At 53.0% G+C, this 21535-nt stretch overlaps 8 protein-coding genes across 8 annotated transcripts; 4 read left to right on the plus strand and 4 right to left on the minus strand.

Moving 5' to 3' along the window:
* Positions 1 to 1532: 1532 nt before the first annotated feature.
* CTAM01_11843 (DNA polymerase phi) lies at positions 1533 to 4790 on the plus strand (the record flags this gene model as incomplete). Its single annotated transcript, XM_060527852.1, has 3 exons — positions 1533 to 2679; positions 2736 to 3135; positions 3194 to 4790. The coding sequence occupies 3 exons, from the start codon at positions 1533 to 1535 to the stop codon at positions 4788 to 4790; spliced, it is 3144 nt and encodes a 1047-aa protein (XP_060377522.1).
* A 441-nt stretch (positions 4791 to 5231) lies between these two features.
* CTAM01_11844 (uncharacterized protein) lies at positions 5232 to 6098 on the minus strand (the record flags this gene model as incomplete). The annotated part of the gene is made up of 1 exon (XM_060527853.1): positions 5232 to 6098. One exon carries the CDS (start codon positions 6096 to 6098, stop codon positions 5232 to 5234), a length of 867 nt encoding a protein of 288 aa, XP_060377523.1.
* Positions 6099 to 7215: 1117 nt separating this feature from the next.
* On the plus strand, positions 7216 to 7648 carry CTAM01_11845 (uncharacterized protein; the record flags this gene model as incomplete). Its single annotated transcript, XM_060527854.1, has 2 exons — positions 7216 to 7353; positions 7520 to 7648. 2 exons carry the CDS (start codon positions 7216 to 7218, stop codon positions 7646 to 7648), a joined length of 267 nt encoding a protein of 88 aa, XP_060377524.1.
* A 989-nt stretch (positions 7649 to 8637) lies between these two features.
* CTAM01_11846 (uncharacterized protein) lies at positions 8638 to 10164 on the minus strand (the record flags this gene model as incomplete). Its single annotated transcript, XM_060527855.1, has 1 exon — positions 8638 to 10164. The coding sequence occupies one exon, from the start codon at positions 10162 to 10164 to the stop codon at positions 8638 to 8640; it is 1527 nt and encodes a 508-aa protein (XP_060377525.1).
* Positions 10165 to 10938: 774 nt separating this feature from the next.
* Positions 10939 to 12356, minus strand: CTAM01_11847 (uncharacterized protein; the record flags this gene model as incomplete). Its single annotated transcript, XM_060527856.1, has 3 exons — positions 10939 to 11736; positions 11793 to 11958; positions 12157 to 12356. 3 exons carry the CDS (start codon positions 12354 to 12356, stop codon positions 10939 to 10941), a joined length of 1164 nt encoding a protein of 387 aa, XP_060377526.1.
* Positions 12357 to 13693: 1337 nt separating this feature from the next.
* Positions 13694 to 15124, plus strand: CTAM01_11848 (DnaJ domain-containing protein; the record flags this gene model as incomplete). The annotated part of the gene is made up of 3 exons (XM_060527857.1): positions 13694 to 13766; positions 13833 to 14755; positions 14834 to 15124. The coding sequence occupies 3 exons, from the start codon at positions 13694 to 13696 to the stop codon at positions 15122 to 15124; spliced, it is 1287 nt and encodes a 428-aa protein (XP_060377527.1).
* A 1827-nt stretch (positions 15125 to 16951) lies between these two features.
* Positions 16952 to 18912, plus strand: CTAM01_11849 (uncharacterized protein; the record flags this gene model as incomplete). Its single annotated transcript, XM_060527858.1, has 4 exons — positions 16952 to 17095; positions 17159 to 17263; positions 17337 to 18257; positions 18325 to 18912. The coding sequence occupies 4 exons, from the start codon at positions 16952 to 16954 to the stop codon at positions 18910 to 18912; spliced, it is 1758 nt and encodes a 585-aa protein (XP_060377528.1).
* A 1032-nt stretch (positions 18913 to 19944) lies between these two features.
* On the minus strand, positions 19945 to 20826 carry CTAM01_11850 (uncharacterized protein; the record flags this gene model as incomplete). Its single annotated transcript, XM_060527859.1, has 1 exon — positions 19945 to 20826. One exon carries the CDS (start codon positions 20824 to 20826, stop codon positions 19945 to 19947), a length of 882 nt encoding a protein of 293 aa, XP_060377529.1.
* Between the last annotated feature and the right edge of the window lie 709 nt (positions 20827 to 21535).

Raw genomic sequence — 21535 nt, forward strand, 5'->3', positions numbered from 1 at the left:
CTGCCAGGCTTTATAGATATATATTTACGATGTTCTTGGGAATAATGTGAGGAATTTCTGAGGATGACTCCTCAATCGCGAGTCTGGCCTTTGAAATGCTGCTAACATGTACATCGTTGATGTCCGGGAGCATCACGACCACCTTCTATTCTCCCTTGACGTAATCAGTCATCAAGCCTCGGGCCCTCTTTGAAGTGCCTTGAATGTGAGACAGTTTAAATTGGGAACAAAACTCTAGTTTTCACTTGCGATGATGTGTGGATATCTCATGTTCCGTCTTCTCGGGATGGTCCCGCCGGCCTCAATGCAGTCACCCTCGCGAAGATAGCCTCTACTACGGGAAACCCAGAGCCCCTGGCCTGATTACCGGGCATCTTTCTCAAGTCGTCAAATTGGTGTTTCATTGGAATGCCGAGATGAAAATTTTGCAGTTCGATTGTCTATGAAGGCTTTGAGCAATTCTCTTCGGTGATTCAGGTCCCAACCTAGAATACTTGAATGGAATATACGCTCACCTAACACCCGCCCACCTACAGTCATTGTGAGCCATTCTAAGCCCAGAAGTCCTATAGCGAATCATCGTGTCAGTGCTCTTGTTTTCATCATTGATTCTTTCTTCCAAGAATATGGTGCATATACTTATTCTGTATCTCGATCGATGGATAAATATGCTTCTGGACGTGCTCTCCGTTTATTACGTCTGCCGTGAATCTCGATGCGACGTCGATGACTCGGTCAGGTTGCACTAGCGGAATACAAAGGTATGGATGATATATCATTTGATATATAATATTTTTCTTTCAATCATCTGAAAGTCACTTCACTCCTCTGTCCTCCTTCAGGACCAGGTTCAGCCTGAGACCTGGTGACGACCATTGTATGACACAACCAATCTTGGAACAGAAACTGAACAACACACACGAACAGACCGTGAAACAAGTTGAAATTCTCATTAGAAGTGTAGTGGTAAGTCGAGTTTCAGATGTTTGTGAATGAATAGCCGGCCAAACAAACACTCTGGAGCGGTTGATGAAGCTGTCGATGAGCGAGCTTCACGTCCGAAACCGCGAAGTACAAGATGTGCACACTACGGTTCAACATAATGCCAGACAAAGCGATGGAAACTAAGAGAGTAGCAGAAGGAGGGTGTATTATGAGAAGAGAGAAATTCTCTCTCAAAGCTACCTCAACATTAAGGTAATGTCACCGCCTCACTGTGACATCCAATTTCTGGCACAGGATTGAGTTGTGGACCCCTCGCGGGTAACAGTGGAAACCTGCAGGGACCCCCACCATCGGCGGGGCGTGGGTGAGGTGAAGTCAAAGCCGTTTTTTTTTGCCGGGCGGTAACGTCTGGCAGAACTTTTTACGCTCCAAACTTTTTGGATGAGATCCTGGCAGCGATCACAGAATGCGCTCTGCGACATGAGAACGCCCTAAGAAAAAAAGAAAACATCGCCAATTTCCATGATAATTTAATATATCACTTTCTCAACGAACTGGTCTGCGATTGAACGGAAACATCCTACACAATGACCAAGACGGCGAGCGCAAAGCGCAAGCGCGCCGAGAGAGAGGCCCTCAAGGCCGCCGAGTCCAACAAGCGCCCAAAATCCTTCCACGACGCCTCGGCCGACGGTAGCAACTCCCCGGACTCGAACGATGTCGCCGACGCCGCCACAGGCTCCAATGGCACTAGGCTGCCCAAGATCCTGCTGGAGAAGAAGCTCTTTGTCGAGAACTCGACCGGCAAGGACCGTGTTCGCGAAGCGAAGCTGTACGACCTCCTCAGCAGCGAGAACGAGACGGACCGCCTCGAGGCCGCTGGCGCCATCATCTCTAGCCTTCTCGACGACGAGGGCGTAACGGAGGCGTGTCTGACCAGACATCTCGATTGGCGACTGTTCCGTGGTCTTGCCAGCGGCAGAGCGGCGTCGAGGTTGGGCTACAGCGTCGTCTTGACCGAGATCCTCAGCCAGCTCCTCGGCCCGCCCAGGAACTTGTGCCGCGACAAGTATCCTGGTCTGACGTTTGATAAAGTGCTGGAGATGTTGATGGAGAGGACGCGTTTCGGAGGAAACATCTCAGGGCAGGAGGAGCGAGACCTGTACTTTGGACAGCTGTTCGGGCTCGAGTGCTTCGTGCGCGCGAGGATCCTGTTTCTCGAAGAGGAAGGCCCCGACAGGTGGAACGAGATTCTCAGACTGCTCGTCAAGCTGGGCGGCAAGAAGATTTGGCTGCGGCCGCAGTGCGGATGGGTCGTTGCGCAGGCCTTGGCGCAGCTGGACCGTCCCCGCGTCGAGATGGTGCTGCAGCAGCTGGTCGAGCTCGGCTGGGCCAAGACCCCCGAGGGTGTCGGCATCTGGCTTGTCGCATTTGAACAGTGCCCTGAGCTGACTACCGGCGACAAGGCGAAGCACCACCACCCCCTTTCTTCGAGAAACCTGGGCGAGCTGGCGGGTATCCTGAAGGAGAGCGGGCAGGATGACGTGGAGAAGCAGCAGAAGCAGCAGCAGCAACAACAACAGCAATCGAGGAGGGGCAACTATGTCAAGAACAAGCAGGCCAACTGGACGCCGCAACTGCACTTCGTATGGGACCTGATTGTGCGGCACTTCCTGCGCAAGGGTCCTGCAGGTGTCGATGAGTTCAGATCTTTCTGGAAGCGAGTTGTTGATGGTGAGTATCGAAAGGTTGCAGCTTTTCCACGCGCCGAGCTAATCGAGGCATTGCAGACAACTTCTTCGCCAAGACCGCCACTGAGGGACAAAAGTTCAGGGGCTTCCTGGTTTTCCAGAAGATGCTCCAGAGCTACGCCGATATCGACGACCTCCTCGACGTGCTCTTCAGCAGGAACCTGATGACATGCCTCATCAACCAGGCATCCCAGGAAGATCGCTTCCTTCACCGGGCAGCTTTGAAGACTCTGAAGGTCGTTGAGGAGACTTCTGCGGCGCATCCTGAGGCCACTGGCATCATTCTCGACAACCTGATTAACAACAACGGACTGTATCGATTCGATGTCATGACCAAGAGCAAGACGGTAGACAAGATTCTTCAGCATGTGAAAGCCGATACTGGCGAGGATGTCATCCAGGTTCTTAGCGGACCTGTCATGAAGACTTCTACGACATCGTGCGTCGAATCCCCTTCCTTGCAGAATGACTTGTGCTTGATGCTGACTTTCACACAGAAAGGATATTAACTCGGTTAAGCTCGACCTCCGCGTTTACATTGAATACATCTTCCGCCTGACTACCTCGGCACCGGAACCTGCGCTTCAGGAGCTGACATCTCTCGCCTATGCCAAGCCCATATGGATCCCGGAGAACGCAAACTCGCTAGTAACGGAGCTGAGCAGGAGCCGACTTCAGTCAGCCTTTGCAAAGCTCTCTCGCAAAGCTGAGGACGCCAACTACCTGTGCACGGCAGTGCAGTCGATCAACCCAGACTACATTCGTATGGAGGGAGAGATGAAGAAGGAGGTTCACGCAGCACGGAAGCGGTTGGAGAAACTCATGAAAAAGAGTGCCTCCGCTAGCGAGAGCTCGACGGACGAGGTCAAGATTTCACAGGGCTTGGCGCTGCTTCACGCCATTGCCATCTTCCAGCTCTACAACGAGGAGCCGGATGCGTTCCAGCTTTTGAGCGATCTCAAGGAGTACCAGACTCGCCTGCAGACGGACGAGGAGGGTGCTGCTGAGTTCTTGGTCGAGATCTTACTTTCACTCGTCTCTCAGCAGTCGTCGCTTCTACGCGAAATTTCGCAGCGCGTGTTTGGCTACTTTACTAGCAGAGTTTCTCCCAAGGCGCTGGAGCTATTGCTGGACGTCCTTTCCGCCGACGAGAGCGCCAAGGGTCAGCAGTCGCTCTTTGACGTTGACGCCGATGATATGGATCTTGAAGACATGGAAGAGGACGAGGAAGACGAGTCCGACGATGAGGCCGGTTCTGACGCTGAGGTGGACTCCAACGTCGAATTCGATGCTCTTGACGCCGGCGATGATGAGGAGAACGACGATGACGAAGGAGAATCTGGATCGGACGAAGAGGCAGACGACGAGGAAGCACAGAACCTCGCAGACCTCGACGACGCTCTCGGCCAAATTCTCAACAGCCACCGCCTCGACAAGGACGAAGACGCAGAGTCATCGGACAACGACTCGGACATGGGCGACGATGACATGCTGGAGCTGGACGGCAAGCTGGCCGAGGTCTTCAAGCAGCGTCAAAAGGCGGCGCCGAGCAAGAAGAAGGAGCGCAAGGCCGCCAAGGAGTCCGTCGTCAACTTTAAGAGGCGCGTGCTGGACCTGCTCGAGATCTTTGTGCGCAACGAGGCGGGTAGCCCGACGACGCTGGCGATCTTGCAGCCGCTGCTGCAGCTCGTCCGCACGTCGACCATTAAGACGCTCTCTGACCGGGCTTTTGAGCTGGTCAAGGACTACCAGAAGCGCGCGCGCAAGGCGAGGTCCGGTGGTGGCGGCAAGTCGACGGAGGACAGCAAGTTGGACCTTGAGGAGGCGGTCGAGGTCCTGAAGGGCGTCTATGCTGAGCTCAAGGCCGGCGAGACAAAGTCTCACGCAAAGGCCGCTGTGCCTGCCTGCCTGATCGCTGCTTCTGGCGTGTTCCACGCTGGCAAGGGAGACCGGGCTGCCGTTGATGCCATTGTTGGGGATGTGGAGGAGGCAACGGCGACGCAGCTGGAAATGAAGAAGGCCTGGGACGAGTGGTGCAGGAACCAGGAGGCTCTGAAGAAGAAGGCGGCCGGCGGTGCTGGAAAGAGTACATAGATGAGGGAGAAAGACTCAGATGGGGTCTAGTAGATTTTTATCTGATACAAAAGCTTTTGTTTCTGGCGCATGGGTATGGGATGGGAACAAAGATCTGGATTTGTGTCATGTCGAAAAAAGCATTGGCCTCACGAGGCACAGGGAAGATTCTGGGCTCACGGTCTTGAGTATATTTAATACATAGAGCCCGACTTCCACAATTCACACAGATTTCACAGAGCATTGTACTCTATTTTCTCGCTTCTTGATACTCTCTACTCACCTTGAATTGGCTTGCCTTTTCAACTTATCTTCTACATGTCAATTTGATCCCTACTCACCCAGCTCCTTTAAATAGGAGAACACCAACCAACCAATGATTTTTTTGTTTTTTGATCTTACAAACTCGACCCAGAGTAAGCCCAGCAGACAGTATCATGCCATATACCAAAAGGAAACTCTTCAAAACTTGACATCCCAAACTCCACCCTGGCGCTTGGGGTCGTTCCTAATAGGATTTTCACCAGCCCCTGAGCTTGCACCAACTTGGACAATTGTGGCATCACCTGGGCCAAATTCATACACTTCAACAGCTCGAGCCGTTCCAATCTCATCCTCATGCCAGGTAGCTCTACGGCTCAACGTAGCAGGGGTAGGCAGGTGGAAGTCGGGGTTCTCATCTCTGCGCAGCCTGGCAAGAGTACCATCGTCCCTGCTCACCAATAAGCCGAAAGTGACCCAGTCAACCTGGGGAGGCTCCCTTGTATCATCACCACCTAGGTTCCCAGAAATTTCTCCATGCGTCGACTCACCACTAGAATAGATGCTCTGGCTGGTTGGCTCGGGTGGCGGGCTGCCTGCTTCGGATTCGGTCTCTCGGTCCCAGAAAGAAAGGTCATTGGGCGGGCCCTCATGGGCAAGGGAGTCTGTAGAATGAGACCATCTAGACTGGTTCCCATCATGACTACTAGAAGGCAAGCCCTGACTGGGTGAGGCCGAGGCTGGATCCGGGTTGCGGGCTCTAAGAGCACCTGTTGCGGCCTCGACCTCTCTAAGCCATTGCGAGACGCCGATCTGGGTTTGGTCAAATGCGAGCGAGTCTTCAGACGGAGACGAAGTGGAGCCTGAGCCGTCCAGCTCTGAGTTCTCGCCGAGACCTACCGTGGCGTCCCCTGTAAGCTGGCGATAGCTCAGCAAGGAGGTGGAAGATGATGCCAGAGAGCCTTCTCTAGATAGAGGCAAGGGGGATGCATAGTCCGGAGCTTGGTCAACCACTAACCGTTGCTGAGCCCGGCACAGCAGAGAGGCGAAGCAGCTAAAAGTATACATTTTGGAAGTAGTGTGGGTTGTGCTAGTATGCTCCTGAGCGCGTATTTGGATACGTATTTCGATTTGCGGCAAGGTAGTTTGGAGGTGTGCGATGAAGTTGGGTGTGAGTATAATGGGTTCAGAGACTTGGACAATGGATCATCTCTTTTTAAGCTCATCCTTTCAGGCAAGAAACCGCCTTGGGTAGTTAGCAACCACCTTGGGTCGTTCTGCTTGAACAATGTATAGGAGGGAACAAGGACATTGTTCTCTGTCTAGTTGAAGGAAGTGTTTACTTCACAGCCAACTAACAAGCACTCTATACGTTTACTGGTGATACTATTCAACCTTATTAGTTTAGGGAATAGATGATTGTGCCGAGTCATAATAAGTTCCCTTTCTAAAGCACATGTTGGTCATTATGTCTTTGTTCTTTCCCAAGACTGATTCTGGTCATTCTAGAACTACTATGACTTTAGCCCTACGTGAATGATACACAACTTCAACAAGAGCGTAACTTGATGTCAGGATGGTTTACCTGGATCCAAGCTGGAATAACAACAGAAGAAAAGGTCCACCGGCTTACAATGTAGACTGGAAATAAATATTCAGAAAAGCTCACCTTTTGCGAAGATCTCTGTATTATCCTTTAGTTTTGAATGCTAGATATCATTAGATTGATCTTGGATTAGAACCCTTTAATTGAGCTTTTGCCCGGAATGACACCCCTTTAGACCGTCCAGCCGCACCACCAGCAACACCAGTTTCGCGGTCCAGCACCCGGGCGGGCAGACGGCCGGTGATGCCGTCAAGGTCGGAGCCGCTATACCTTCTCGTCTGCGAAGGCGTGACTGTCATGCCGTAGATATCCTCAGATCAGCTGGAGAAGCCAATCATGTTGCCATCCAATGTATCGGTTAAGAGCCACGAGTACAATAATACAGTTTTCGACGTAAATCGACCTTCCTGACTTGCCCATTGTTACCGCGAGTCCTGGCAACCATGATGGAACCGTGGGAGTATAAAGTCAGCAGTCTCCTTCACCCGTAGAAACTATAGGCTTTCTCCTCTATATCTCCACGTTCCATCCAAAAGCCAAGGTTTCTCAAGTCACCACCACCTATACAAAGTCACCAAAATGCATCTAACAACACCCTTCACGGCCGTACTCGGCCTCCTCATCGCAGCCGGCGCAGCATCCCCCATCCAAAAAGACAAAGTCTCTATCCCGGCGGACGTATCCGATGACCAATCTTCGGCGATGACTGTTCCAATCGTAAGTCGAAAACCTGCAGCCTCTTGCCGGTACCGACATAAGTACTTCGACAAGACACGTTTTGCGCATGAACACAGAAGCTAACAAACTCCACCACAGGACGTACGAAAAGCTGCTCTAATTCCATGTTCCCTCCGAGGATCTGTTTAGCTAACAAAAACCACAGGGACAATGCTTCTTCCGCTGCACCCCAGCGCTGATTATCGCTGTCACGTGGAACTCATGCATCAAGGATTGCATGGCGCCGAAATTGTCAAAATACCAAGGCAGAGTCGAAGATCGCGAGTGGCAGTGAATTGATTATGGAAGAATTTTGAGATTTTGTACGGATGGACTGCGGTGTAACGCTAGGCTGGTGGACTATTATCACAACTTACTACTGGATGAACATATCAATTACCTGTAGACGTCAACTTTGTCCAATCAATCTCCCAACACGCCGAGTCTCCGGTTAGAGCGAGACCATCAATGGCATAACAGTTGTAAAGTACATGAAGCTTCACATAGTCAGTGAACAAAGTGAACCATGATGTGTTTCCCCATATCTGTTCCGGGAGAAAGACGTGGTGTCTGTTTAGGAAAGTTTCATTCTCTCTTACCTTTGATTGCCTCGGAGGAGATGGTATGCCAGCGCCCTAGGCAAGCAACATATTTTCCTAGATTAGGCTACAAGGGATTCTGGACATAAATTCACACTTTAGGCACTGTTACGATGCCAGTCCGTTGGCGTTGCAGGTGCAGCCTTGGGCCGATTGGTCCATGCCAGGGGTAATAATTCACGATGACTAACACGGTCAACTGCTCGATGCCAAGATCTTTGGCAGCACAGTACACCCAGAGGAAAAGAAAAGAATGCTATCTATCCATACTGAGTGAACATAAGGCTGAGAATCTCGCCAAAATTTGTCCTGCTCCCACGTGGTGCTTCCAAGTCGATCTCGGGTTCACCATCCCGCGGTGTGGCTAAACCGTTCTTCTTGGAAGAAACACGAACACATCTCCATCCACTAACACTTGAGTTTGTCACACATCTTGCAACTTGACGTGAAACATTTAGGAAAGCCATGCCTCCATGGTCAATCAACATGAATTCGCTTACCAAAGTAGATCACAGTCTCGTCCTATACATCTACACCCGCCCTCAGCACTAACTCACCTCAAGTCCCAAGGCAACTTTCTCTCTTCACTTTGATCTCCTCGCATACCCGTCCAACTGTCCAACAACATTCACAAGCCTCGGCGATTTCCACGATCCTAAACCAAGTACCCAAGCCGCCGTTCTAATCAAGCACCCCACTGGGCCGGTCGATTATCCCAGTACCCATCAGCATTCGGATACGCCCGCAAACAGGCATAGAAACTAAAATCTGTCGTATCCGCCGGCCCGCCCTGTCTGATATTCGGCGAGAAATGCGCTCCAATCTTCGATCTACACAAGGGACAGCGAAACTCCGCCGCCCACGTCTCCTCCGTCTCGTCACGCCCGTCGCGTGCCCCGCGGAGGTCCCGCAGCGCCAGCCAGCTCTTGAGGCACTTGCGCCCCACGTACTGCGAGCAGCAGGGCAGCATCACGGGCTCGTGATTCGGGTACTCGTCCCACTCGGACATGCAGATATTGCAGTTTGGCGAGCCGTCGGCGACGGCCGCCGCGGGCAGCACGGCGTACATCATCGTCCTGGCGTCCGCCGAACGGTTCCGCGACCTCATGTCCGCGAGCGCAATTGCCGTGTTGCGGTTAATTGTCTCAAAGTGATGGAGGCCCGTGTCAAGCATCATGCCGAGCCTGTCGGTCGGTCGGGTGCTGGACGGAAGGATGGGCCAGTGGTGCTCGACCCAGTAGACGCACTCCTGGATGAGGTCGGCACCGGGGAGATCGGGGTCAAGGGTCAGGTACGCCGGATGCGAGGCGTGGTCCTCGTAGTGCGGATTCGGCCACGGGTTGAGCACGGCGAGCAGGGCGCCGCCAATATACATCATGATCTGCTCGTCTAGACCGGCGTCTAGGGCGAGGAAGTTGTACAGCCAGGCGAGGAAGTGGTAGCGCCGCCACACGGCGCGGCTCCAGTCTTCCTTGCCCAGCCAGGGCATCCTGTGAGAGTGCCAGTACGCGCTCGATGGGTGTTTCTGGGACTCGTCCGAGCCCCTCTCTGAGATGGCGTTGCGGGCTCGCTTCGCTCTCTCCAGGAGCTTGTGGAGGCGGCGTTTGTAGGTGTCTCTGCTCAACGCCACGAACGCCATCTGGTGACCGGGAAAGTCGCGCTTATCGTTGTGCAAATTCTCCAGGTTGATCGCTCTCTCGCTCGGCCCGGTGGTAAGTTCCCACACTTCCTCATCCTCATCGAAAGCTTGTCCCCGAATCTCCTCGGCAAAAACCTCGAGAGTTCCAGCTTCATCGGTCCTGTACGCCATATCCTCGAGGATATGAGCTGCTTCGTTCTTCCTCATGGCAAACGCAGGGTTTACGCGCCACACCTCGTCCATGGGCTTGCAGTCGCAGTGGAATACGTTATGCCCAATGTGTGTCCGCAACAGCTTGCACCAGATCTCTGGCCAAGCGGACGAGATCTCCATTTCCCACTCGCGGCTCTCGGCTTCCACGGGGAAAGGTTTCGATAGCATCGTCAAGGATAGTCTGAGTAGTTGGCGGAGGTAATTCTCGCGGTAGATTATGAATTTGTGAGTCGGGATGGCCTCCAAATAGACCCCTGGGCCCGGGAGCCTAATGGTTCTGGGGATTGATTGCATTACTTCGTCGGGGCTGTCATAGTACGCATCGACGTCGCCGGTACAGAAGTAGCATTCTCCGTCCATTATCTGAACCAAGACTCCTCGACAGAGCCCGTTCATGCAATCCGTTGCGTGCAGATGAGCGCATCGGATCAAGTTGTAGACCCAATGGATATGCTTTCTGTGCGGCACTTCTTGAAAATCATGTTGAGTGTTCTGCCATCATGCAGCGTATATCCAGGTGGTTTCGTGCAATAATACCTGCGCCATAAGATGATACACATATTGGATACGGTGTCTCTTCGATGCTATTCAAACCTGCTCAGAGGCAGGTGACGTTGTTGTCGAATCGATGAATTTTCTATGCGCCGGGGTTGATAGTGTCTATTTGACCCGTCGCAAAGCTAGCAGGGAAGGTTTCATTTATTGTTATTCATCCGCTCAACACTCTTCCAATACTCCAACTAAAGTTGGCAACTAAACGAGGGTTGAAAGAAACGCTTCTGCTCGAAGCAGCTGCTCTCGCTGTGCCCCCGGCCGAATGGGACAAGGGCCGCTTGTTGACGACGAAGGCAAACAAAGCCTCGAATGTATATCAATTGTCAGAATTCGTCAAAGACCATTTTCCCTTGTCACATGGATTCGCAGGAAAGACGCCACTGGATGAAGCCCTTGCATTTTTCCATTGTACTCCTTGAGCCCATTGTCCTCAATTGCTCCGACAGAGTATTGAAAACCACCCCTCTGGCGACTTCATGTCGTTCGCTCTTTACTTTATTTAGAATTTCAGGAAACGTCTCGAAATCCCGAAATACGACGAAGAGGATCCGGGAGGTCATGGTGTCCAAGTGCTGCGGATTAAGAGGAATGAAGAGCCAGGCCCCGAGTCACCGACCACTGGTGTACAAAGTGAAATGGGCCGTCATAAGTACGCAGGTGCCTTTCGGGTGCGAACAGGAGCACCAGCCTATCCTCTGTGAGCTGCGCGACATCCCACCAAATATACTTGGGTTCGTCTCCTAGCTTGAACTCCCACGTGCTAACCCAAGTAATCTCTACGTAATTTCCAGTGACAAGGTATCGGAAAACCCCAGCTGATTCTCGCCATGCACCGTATAGTTCCATTACACGGAGTGCCGGCATCTTCTTCGCGACCCTGCCATCTTGGGAAAGAAGAGTGTTGATGAGCCCGGGCTTCTTGCGGGAGCAAGCATCCTGGCATATCATCGTCAGAACACGCAGACGCTGCCATGGCAGAGGCGATATAGGTACGCATACTCTGCTCGTGCAGGCGGCAAAGAAGTATATGGCATCAGCGATATTGCAGATGACAAGCTTCTCTAGATCGAGACAGCGAATGAACAGATTTCCGATCAAGCCGAGCCGGACTGATAGGCGCCAATTGTAAAGCATTTGTAGATCGCCGTGCTCGAAGATGTGGATTTTTGATAACAGTGGTTTCTCTCGATATGACCAGATTGCCAGCATGGTCGTCAAGTCTATGTCAGAAATCAGAGAATCTTCCATAGAATGCGAAGAGGTGGGGTAGAAGACGGGCTGGCTTTCACTACTATACCATTGTTTGAAGAGTTCTGTTCCCGCGTATTGAGATGCCTCCACGGTTCGAAGTGAATTGTGCGCAATCTCGGTAGATACCTTGACAGAGTTGCTGCAAAGGGGGTTAATTGTATTCTGTGCATGTTTCTACGCACAATGCTCAACCCGGTGACGCAGTTGACGTAGGGAAGACTGAAATCTCCAAGGCTAATAGAGGCAAACACGTATCGCTGCTGTTGCTGCCAGTAGTCCAAGAGCCCTTCTATTCCGCACGAATTGCCGACATCGTTTGGCGAAGAGGCACTGATCTCCAAGTTGATACTTGGGTATGTTGGTTCGCCAACTGAATCGACATCCTTCTAGGCTTCGAGAATACAGAAAAGGATCAAGATGTTGATGGCGAAGCATCCGCGGTCCGCTGCGATCTCTTCATGAGTCTGACGTCTCGAACGATTCTTGATGCAATGGTCCGGTCAACTCGATTTTGAACCAGATGTGTTTAACATAGCTTTGCAGTACTTGTTGTGTAATGTCTTGGCCAGGTTTCCCAGCGACTGATCATCCGAACCGACTTGGAGGACCCGAAAGTTTCTTGGCTCGATGGCGTTTTGCCAGTCCCTGCAAATGCCTGCAAACCTTCCAGGGACGTATTCGAGAATCTTGCCTCTGATCTCCTGTGGTAGGTCGCTCCATTGGGCCTCGCTTTTCAATGTATTCATGTCGTTTGGTAGGATACTTTTGATAGGATATTTGGGCGCACTTGTTGTCAGACAGGCACAATGGGGAAAATCGAGTATGTTTGGCTCCAAGTCAAATTTTCTGGGCAAGTTACCGCCGAATGCTCATGGAATCTGAGGAAGGGCGATACCTCGGCTCAAAAGGGACCAGTAAATAAAGAGGAAAGGGAGAGAAAGAAGCAGAGAGAAAAGGAGAGGAAGGTAAGGTATCCACTTGGAATCTCGACTCCTTCCTCCCGTCCTTCACCTTCACCTTCACCCTCACCTTCACCTTCACCTCACCCGGCCTCTATCTTTTCCTGCCGTTCAATCCCGTTGCTACCTACCTTAGCCAGCTACTGGGTACTCCCCAACACACCGCGGGTCGGATGATTACAAGGGAAAGTGCACTTTCTCATCAAAACCTCCTTTGAGGACTGTACCTTGCCCCATTCTGGGTAGGAAATACAGTCCAAGGCTTTTTGTGCTCCCTTGACCTCATCGTACATTCGCTGACTTTGTACCACAGCTCGGATGCCAAGCAGTCGTGCAAAACATCCATCAGTGCCACCAAGAAAGTTAACGATAATCCGCGAGCAGTGTCTGATCGACTGGCCAACCATCGTGAAGATGCGCTGGAGATGGACAGAAGCCGTCAAACGACAGACCTCGACGATGTGGAAAGCTTACCTCAGCTGAGGTACTCAGCACCCGCCTTACATAAGACATCAAACCCACACAATTAAGGGAGCGAGATCTGGATCAGTCTAGGCCTAACGAGGATTGGTGCGATTCGTGAAGGCGACAGAATCCCTGCCCGCAGAGGTCGGAACCTTCTCCTTTCAGTCGGGGCCCTCTTTGCAGATGCACCAGGAGGGCGGGATCCCCTGACGCCTGCGACCCTTTTGCCTTTGCTTTGCTGCTGCTTCCCACCCCCGGCCGCCAGGGAAAAAAAAAGATACCTTGTCCACGGGAAATTCCACCTCATCCAGAATCTCCCCCAGAGAGACCACATCTCCCATTCGCAATCTTGTGGGAGAAAAAAATTCCTCTTCTCTTCTGCAGAGACTCGACAGATTCCTACCGGACGGGATACTGTCAATTCGAGACGACGAGTCAGGAGGATACTAGGGAAGGAAAAAAACGAGGTACGTGGTTGTTGTTGCTTATTTGGCAGCTCGCTCCATGCCATCAGTTGTTCCCCACGTTGAGACGAAGCTAACAACACCTGGCATCTAGCCACAGCTGCGCTTTCTCGATCCCGATACTCCTTTACCTTTCGGCCATTGCGCGCCGCCTTCCCATTCTATCAGAACTCGACTGGACTCGGCAACGACAAGATGAAGTTCAGCAGCATCCTGTCCGTTGGCCTTTTGGTCGTCTCGCCCCTGGCTGCGGCCTGGAGCAAGGAGGGTACGAGCATCGCCATCCTGTATTGTCTCCGTTGCGCAGCGTTGGCTAACGTGTGAAAAACAATAGATCGTGAGATTTTCCGTATCCGCGATGAGATCAAGGCCCACGAGGCCAACCCCGAACAGACCTTCTACGACCTCCTCGGCGTCAAGAACAGCGCTTCCATCGACGAGATCACCAAGGCCTACCGCAAGATCTCCCGCACTCTCCACCCTGATAAAGTTCGCCAGCAGCTCATCGCCGAGCGCACCAAGGCTAAGAAGAAGGAGGAGAAGACCCCCGGCGTCAATGTCTCCAAGGCTCCTACTCAGAAGGAGATCAAGGCCGCTGTCAAGATTGCCTCTGAGCGCCAGGCTCGCCTCGGTCTCGTGCGCAACATCATCAGTGGTCCCGATCGCGACCGCTACGACCACTTCCTGAAGAATGGCTTCCCGGCCTGGAAGGGCACCAATTACTATTACAATCGGTACCGCCCTGGTCTGGGCACTGTGCTCTTTGGTGTCTTCCTTGTCGCTGGAGGTGCCTTCCACTACATCGCTCTGTACATGTCCTGGAAGCGCCAGAAGGACTTTGTCGAGCGCTACATCAAGTTCGCACGCAATGCTGCTTGGGGAGACAACCTGAGTATTCCTGGCATCGACGACACCCCCGCCCCTGCTCCTGCTGCCCCCGCCGCCGACGATGAGGAGGGCCCCCAGCTGCCCAGAAACCGCAAGGAAAGACGTATGCAGGAACAAATGGCTCGCAGAGAGGCCGCCAAGGAGCGTGGAGGCCGATTCCGCAAGCCCGCTCCCGCCGCTCGCAGCACCAGCGGCAGCGGTACCGCCACCCCCCGCGAGACGGTTGCGCAGACCGGTCAGACCGGCCCCACCGGCTCCAAGAAGCGCGTTGTCGCCGAGAATGGCAAGATTCTTGTGGTTGATTCCCTCGGAGACGTCTACCTCGAGGAGCAGGATGAGGATGGCAACACCGAGCAGTACCTCCTTGACGTAAGTGCCCAAAATGCAAGCTAAAGCTTGTCAACCTACCGCGACACGAGGTCTGCGAACGATGCTAACTCAAAGCAGCCCAACGAACTGCCTCAACCCACCATCCGTGACACCGCGCTCGTCCGCCTCCCCATCTGGGCCTACAACCGCACTGTCGGCCGCGCCCTGGGCAAGAACACTACTGAGCTGGAGATCGACACCGAGGACCTGGACTCTGATGACGGCGAGATTCAACACACCCCCAGCTCTGACTCTGCCGCCGATGACTTTGAGCTCTTGGAGAAATCGACCGATTCTTTGGGCAAGGCCAAGGCTTCCGGTGCGCAGACTGGAGGCAAGACCAACAAGCGCAAGAACAAGAAGCGCTGAGGCATTGGTTCAAGATCTGGCTGATGTATAGAGCTTCACGGCGGGCCTCTTCGAACCCTCTGACGGGTTTTGCGACCTTGATTGGTCTTGAGGATCAGACAAGCGACCCAGAGGTGCATGATGCGTCATGAAGCTGCAGCCAGTCTCGTCGTTTACGTAGATTATTCATCAATGCAAATTCTCGTACGAATTGTAAAGTACAATAGGAGGGCCACAATCTGTTGAAGGTGTCAGTGTGCTGCATCGTGTCTAGTGCATTGTGCATTGGGGGATGAGGTTTGTTGAGTATGTGTGTGTGTACTTCACAACAGGCCGTGACAGATACATCATACGGGCACACTTGTTTCCATTCCATTTCTTCACACCATTGTCCTCGAGCACCGGAGGAAAGGCCCAATGCGGTTAATGTTTCCCATCAAACATGTCGCGACCCTGCGCAAGTGCGTGAGGCCGTTTCCTGCCCCTCTGCACCTCATAACTCTGTTCCGTCCCTTCCTATGGCATCATGGCTGCATGATGATTTGTTGGCACAGAAGATCAAGTGTCGCTCGGTGGTTCGTCCGCTTCACGTAGCGGCGATAGGCTTTTGCAGCACTCAACTTACACCAACACCAACAACAACCCTCGATGATGTTTCTTTGGCATCCATCACAGCCAGTCAGCCAGTCAGTAAAAAGCACAGCGGAGTCTTGACTCGACCTTGTTCAAGATCCAAAATCATCAGTCCACCTCTCCTATCTTTTGCGTCTATATCCGTACCTCACAACCGAATGTTTCCATCCACCACAACCACCACAATCCAGCCTCTCAACTGTCGGCCTGAAACATAGGAGATCCTATGCCAAAAACAGACCACTTGTGCCTAGCTTATACCCAAAAGAAACTAAACCCGCAAGCCAAGCGCCCACCCCGCTCTTCTATGATCTACGGCGACGACCAGGGCTCGAGCGCGCCGCACAGCAACCACGCAACCCAACGCTCGAGCCGCATGGTCGCCCGTTTCCGAGCCGGTTCCAGCTTCGCAGCCCCATTGACCTGATGATTCCTTGCCCTCACCTCTTCTTACCACGCTTTAGCGTCTGTTCGCCAGAGACGCCATTTGAACCGCTAGATGGAAACCCTATCTCAATCAAGACGCTACTTGCGTTTTTCCTACGCTTCTGACTGGCGAATATGTCGCTGGCTTCAAGCTGGCTTCAAGGCCGTTCCCTGTCGACCTCTTAGATAGAACCCAAGGTTGCCTCCCACCCCTCAGAGGCTCATAGCTAACGGAGCAGTCCAGGAACCTTCGCCAGCTTCGTCCCACCATTGATCTCGTCTCCTCAATTACACATACACACACATGGATCACTCCCCAACACATGAGCCGCGTTCCCAAGATCCTCGAGGGCGTCGGAGATTGTATTCGGACCTCTTTGGACGAGCGTTTAGTGACGATGGTCCCGCCCGCTACCTTCGTCTAGACTCGTGTGTTCAGGTCGCCCGGCTCTCCACACCCGGGACACTAAGCTATTCTTAAGACTGGCTCGTACATCGAGATATGAAGCTACCCCTAAACCTATCTGCCACTTCGGTTGAGACGTTCCTGATATGTATATCGGGTAGCCCCTCCCTTAACCCTGACGGGTCCATCTCTCTTCCCGTCGTCCGCTCTCTATATCGTCTTGCCCGGTCTTGTCCCGTCGACTCGGATCACACTCTGCACATCCCATTCTACCAAGCTGTAAACCGACGGTCGAATGTCACCCTCGTCATGACGCTCACGTGAAGGAGAAAAGAAAGAATACTGCCTACCAAGGGAATACCCGTGGATGCTTCGATCCCATCATGGAGGATCGCAGCGGGCAAGTGCTGGCCGTGGCGGTCCTCTTCTTCATATTATGTTGGATCGCCGTCGGCCTGCGCATATACTGCCGTGGATGGATTACACGATCGCTCGGCACCGATGACAAGATGATGATCGCCCTCATGGTACTTCCCTACGAGACATCACACAACAAGTAAGAAGTACACACTCGCTGACTCTCTTGGCAGCTCATCTTCACCATCTACCTCATCACTCAGATTCAAGGAGTTCGATATGGAACAGGCCGACATAGAACCGATCTCACCCGGGAACATAATCGGGACGCTCTCATGGTATGCTCTTCTCGGAGGCCCTTTGAGTGCAAATGAGTGCTACCAGTAGAATCGCGACTAACACCCTCTCTAGTACTGGTACATCTGCGAACTGCTTTACATTATATCAACCTGCCTTCTCAAGATATCTGTCGGCTACTTTCTCATCCGCGTGTCCATCCGCCGAAGCCACATCTGGATCCTTCGCATTCTCATGATCGGCACGGTGCTTTTCGGCTCGACATACTTCTTCATGGTCATGTTCCAATGTCGGCCAATCCAGACATTTTGGGAGGAATCGCCACGCACAGAAGGAAAGTGCTTCAGCAATCGTGTGGTTGTCATCATGACCTTCACGGCCTCGATTATCAACTGCCTTGCCGACTGGGCCTTTGGTATTCTCCCCTTGTTCATCGTCTGGTCGCTTTCCCTCCCCAAGCGCACCCGACTCCTTGCGTTTGGCATCCTCTCATTTGCTGCCATCGGGTCTGCCGCAACCGTGGCAAGATCCGTGTACATACCAACCCTCCTCGACGGCGACGACTTCCTATGGGCGACTACCGATGTAGCTCTGTGGAGCACCGTCGAGCCCGGCATCGGCATCACTGCCGCGTCGCTCGCCACCCTTCGCCCTCTGTGGCAACTCGTATGGTACCGCGCGGGCATGCGGTCTCAGGCGCCTCGCGCAATAGCATGGCGAGAACGGTTCAAGGGGCAGCCGAGTTATGTCCGCAGCGACGGCTCAGACCCTCGTCACCCACGACACCCCGTGCCAGACGACGCACCCCTGGAAGAGATCGAGGCTGATATCCGGGCCGAGTTTGAGGCGGAAGTGCCCCGCATCGCTCGATCCCAAGACGGCTACAGCTCATCGGCACCGACGAGACGGAGCGGCTTGAGTAAGGACTTCAATCTCGCATATGAGAGAGAGAGGCGAGACGAAGATGTGGAGTCCCTGGTGGTCCCCCGCGACGACGGCGATGGTGGGCAATGGCTCTGTCCGTCACCCCGCGAAGTAAGACACTTTTCTCCTGCCACTACCCCTTCATCAAACCAAACCCAGACTAATAATTGCCCAACAGGATGATAATTCGTTTGAGCTCGAAGACGGCCTTCACCTGACACCGAAAGTGAGATCACCCGCGCCGACCGTGAACTGGTGTTCACCACGCATGTCCGCCATATCGATGGGCTTCGGCTCCTTCAACCGAGAGAACCGCGACTCGACCCACTCAGCCCTCACACTCGGCGTCAACAACTACGACGGCGCAAACCCCACGAGCAACCGAGCGAGCAGACTAAGCAGGCTGAGCAGCGTCAGCAACGTTCACGATAACCACAACAACAGCAACCGGGCGAGCAGACTAAGCACCCTCAATAGTCCAGGCCACCACTACCGAGACAGCAGGATGACCGTGGAAACATACACGAACACGACGAACCCGCGCCACAGCAGCAGGTTCGACAACCGCTACAGCCGGACGACGCGAGCCAGCAGCCACTATACGCGCGGCTCGCAGTTCCTAGCGCCGCCCTCGCCTGGCGACTTCCCCATGCCTAGTCCGCCTCCAAGTACATGGCAGGTCAACGTCCCCGGGGGCATGGACTCGGCGCAGTGGCTTTCGTCTAGGATGGCGGAACATCCGGGCCATCCTAGCAAGAAGCGGTAGACCAGACCTACCTGAAGGGGTTACCTGCCTACTTTACCACATTCTCATCACCACTAGACAAAAAAACTTAAAATTACCTAATTATCGACGACGACGAACAACTGCATATACCCGGCGTACAGGATACCACCACCACCATTGAAATTTCGGAAACAGGGGGAAATGGACGAGAGCATAGTGACTCGTGTAGACGGGGGGGAAACACCAAGCTAGGAGTCTTGTTCATGAGAGGCAAACTACTTCGAGGAAGGAGCAAAAGACGGCACTATGCAAAAGGCCAGAGAATAGTACGGCACATGATGTATGATATATAGAACTGACTTACCTGCCAAGGTATCTCAATAATTTGATTTAAATTACTTGAAAGAATTTGGAATACCTGTACGAGGACGTTACCACTATTGTACCTGGGTACTTACACCTAATTAAACGACAGGTTCTCAGCGGGAATCCAAAGTGAAATTAAATGCTTGGCCGGGCTGTATGTTGTATGGCGAGAGTTTGGACTCGACGAGCAAGATGATGCGTGATTGAACACACCAGCTTGAGGCCTTGGCAAGAGACCCAATCATACGTTCTACATCTTACCTCAACGTCCCTTCTCTGTTGCCTGGCTTAATGAACAAGTCCCCTTTCTACACTTCCTCCGACTGTCGCAACCCCATACACATACCGAGAGACCGCGGTGTATCGTCATCGGAATGCAAGCAAACGAGCTCCTTTCACCAAATCACCATCGTCAGCTCAGCTTGAATTTGAATAGAATGTTTTCTTGTTTGGTAGTCCTGTTCGTTCCTCATGCCTGCCTATTGGTATACGCCCAATTGCTTATTCATAACATTCTTGACAAAAAGAAAAATCAAAAGACAAAAGAAAACTGAGGAAGAAACACGTCTGCCGACGAGAGGCAATCCAACAATTGCCCTCCTGATTATCCGACGTTGTCTTCCCATGCAGTGTAGGTATCAAGGCAAGTGTCTGCTGCTATGCTGGAAAAGTGGTGATGTGCCATGGCTCTCTTTCCTCGCCGCATTATATGTCCATGGCCTCGATGTTACCGCTTCCGTAGTGCTGGAACGCACCATATTGGTTCTCCATCTGCATCTGCATCTGGAGGCTCTGCTCCCGAGCCCAGTCATCGCCGAAGCCCTTGTAGACGGGGTCGGTGGCGGGCTTATAGCCGCTGGTGCCGACTGCAGAGCCGTAGTGGGAATAGTTGCTAGGGGGAGAGGCCTGTGCCAGCTCCTGCTCGCGCTCGTACTCACGACGCATAAGCTCCTCGTAGCCAGACATCATATACGGCTCGACTTGCGAGGTGATGGAGCTTGCCAGCCAGCGGCTGTCATCTGACTGGACTTGGGTACCGTCGAGGCTCATGACGGCGTTCTGCTGCTGCTCCTGTTGCTGCTTGTCTGCTTCCATGCGCTCATATCGGAGTCTCGCCAGCTGCTCCTCTTGCTCAAGTGTTGTGCTTGTCCATGCCAGCGACGGGTTCTCTGTGCTCGAGGTAGGGGGTGCGGCGCGCCAAATCTCAAGAAGTCGCAGCTGGTGGGGTTCTTCGGAACAGCGGAAAAGTTGAATCTGAGAAGCAGAGAGGACTGAAGGGTCGACGCCGTGCTGGCTGAGGACGGCCTCGGGAGTTAACTGCTCGGTCTGGGGAGGCTCAGAGGAGGGGCGCTGAATGGGGGCTTCTTGAGCTTGCTGACGGACAACATGGGCGGAGTGGGTGTAGTGCTGAGTGATGGAGTAGATGATGGGCGCCGGCGTTGGTGCGGGACTGGTGAGGGTGGGTTCCGGGGACTGCTTGACTTCCTCCTCTACCTTGGGCTGAACTTCAGGGTTGAAAGTTAAGTTGCGGGAGAAGAGAGTTGCGAGGTCATCTTGGACCTGCATGGTGGGGGTGAAGGAAACCATCGTGCTGCATAGAATGTTAGTAGTGGTTCACTGTTATCGATTCATGTTCCGTGTTACTTCCGGCGCCGCCGTGGAGGGGCCATCTCCGAACAAAGCCCGGCGGGGCTCCGGGCGTGGATGATGATGAAGGGCCCGATGGCGATGGGAGTTTGTGAGAGGAGGGGGAAAAACTTACCTTTTTGATTGATGGGAATCTGGTGATTGAAAAGCCCGAAAAGGCCCTTCGTCGTAAAGCTGCTTGCTGTAGAAGTAAATCTTGTCGGGGGTGGGAGCAAAGAAGACAGAAATGTGCTGTCTTCTTGATGCTTAGTTTCTTTCTTGGCTTGGTAATCGGTTTCGGGGGTTCGGACAGTGAGTGGTAGCAGAAGAGAAGTGTTTCTTTATATTGGCTACTCTATGTAGGTACTCTCGAGTGTTTCTTCTTCTTCTTGGGATTGTCGTTGAAAGCAGAAATAAGAGCAAAAGAAACTCGAGAAAAGAGGAAAAGCGACAATGAAGAGTCACAGGAAGACAGCGGTCAAGGTGTTTCGTGAATCGGGTTCGGTACGGTGATTCCTTGGGCAGGAAGACAGCAGTAGTGGTGCCGGGGTTGGAGACTGGGTGGATGTGAAGTGGTGCAGCAAGGTCAGCGGATGCAGTGGGAGCGGGTTAGTGGTGGGGTGAGGGTTCTTCGTTGTCGCTGTTGTCGAATCTCGCAGGGGCGACGGCG

This window comes from Colletotrichum tamarilloi (genome assembly GCF_030869305.1).
Source record: "Colletotrichum tamarilloi strain Tom-12 chromosome Unknown Scaffold_68.1, whole genome shotgun sequence".
NCBI classification, from domain to species: Eukaryota; Fungi; Ascomycota; class Sordariomycetes; order Glomerellales; family Glomerellaceae; genus Colletotrichum; species Colletotrichum tamarilloi.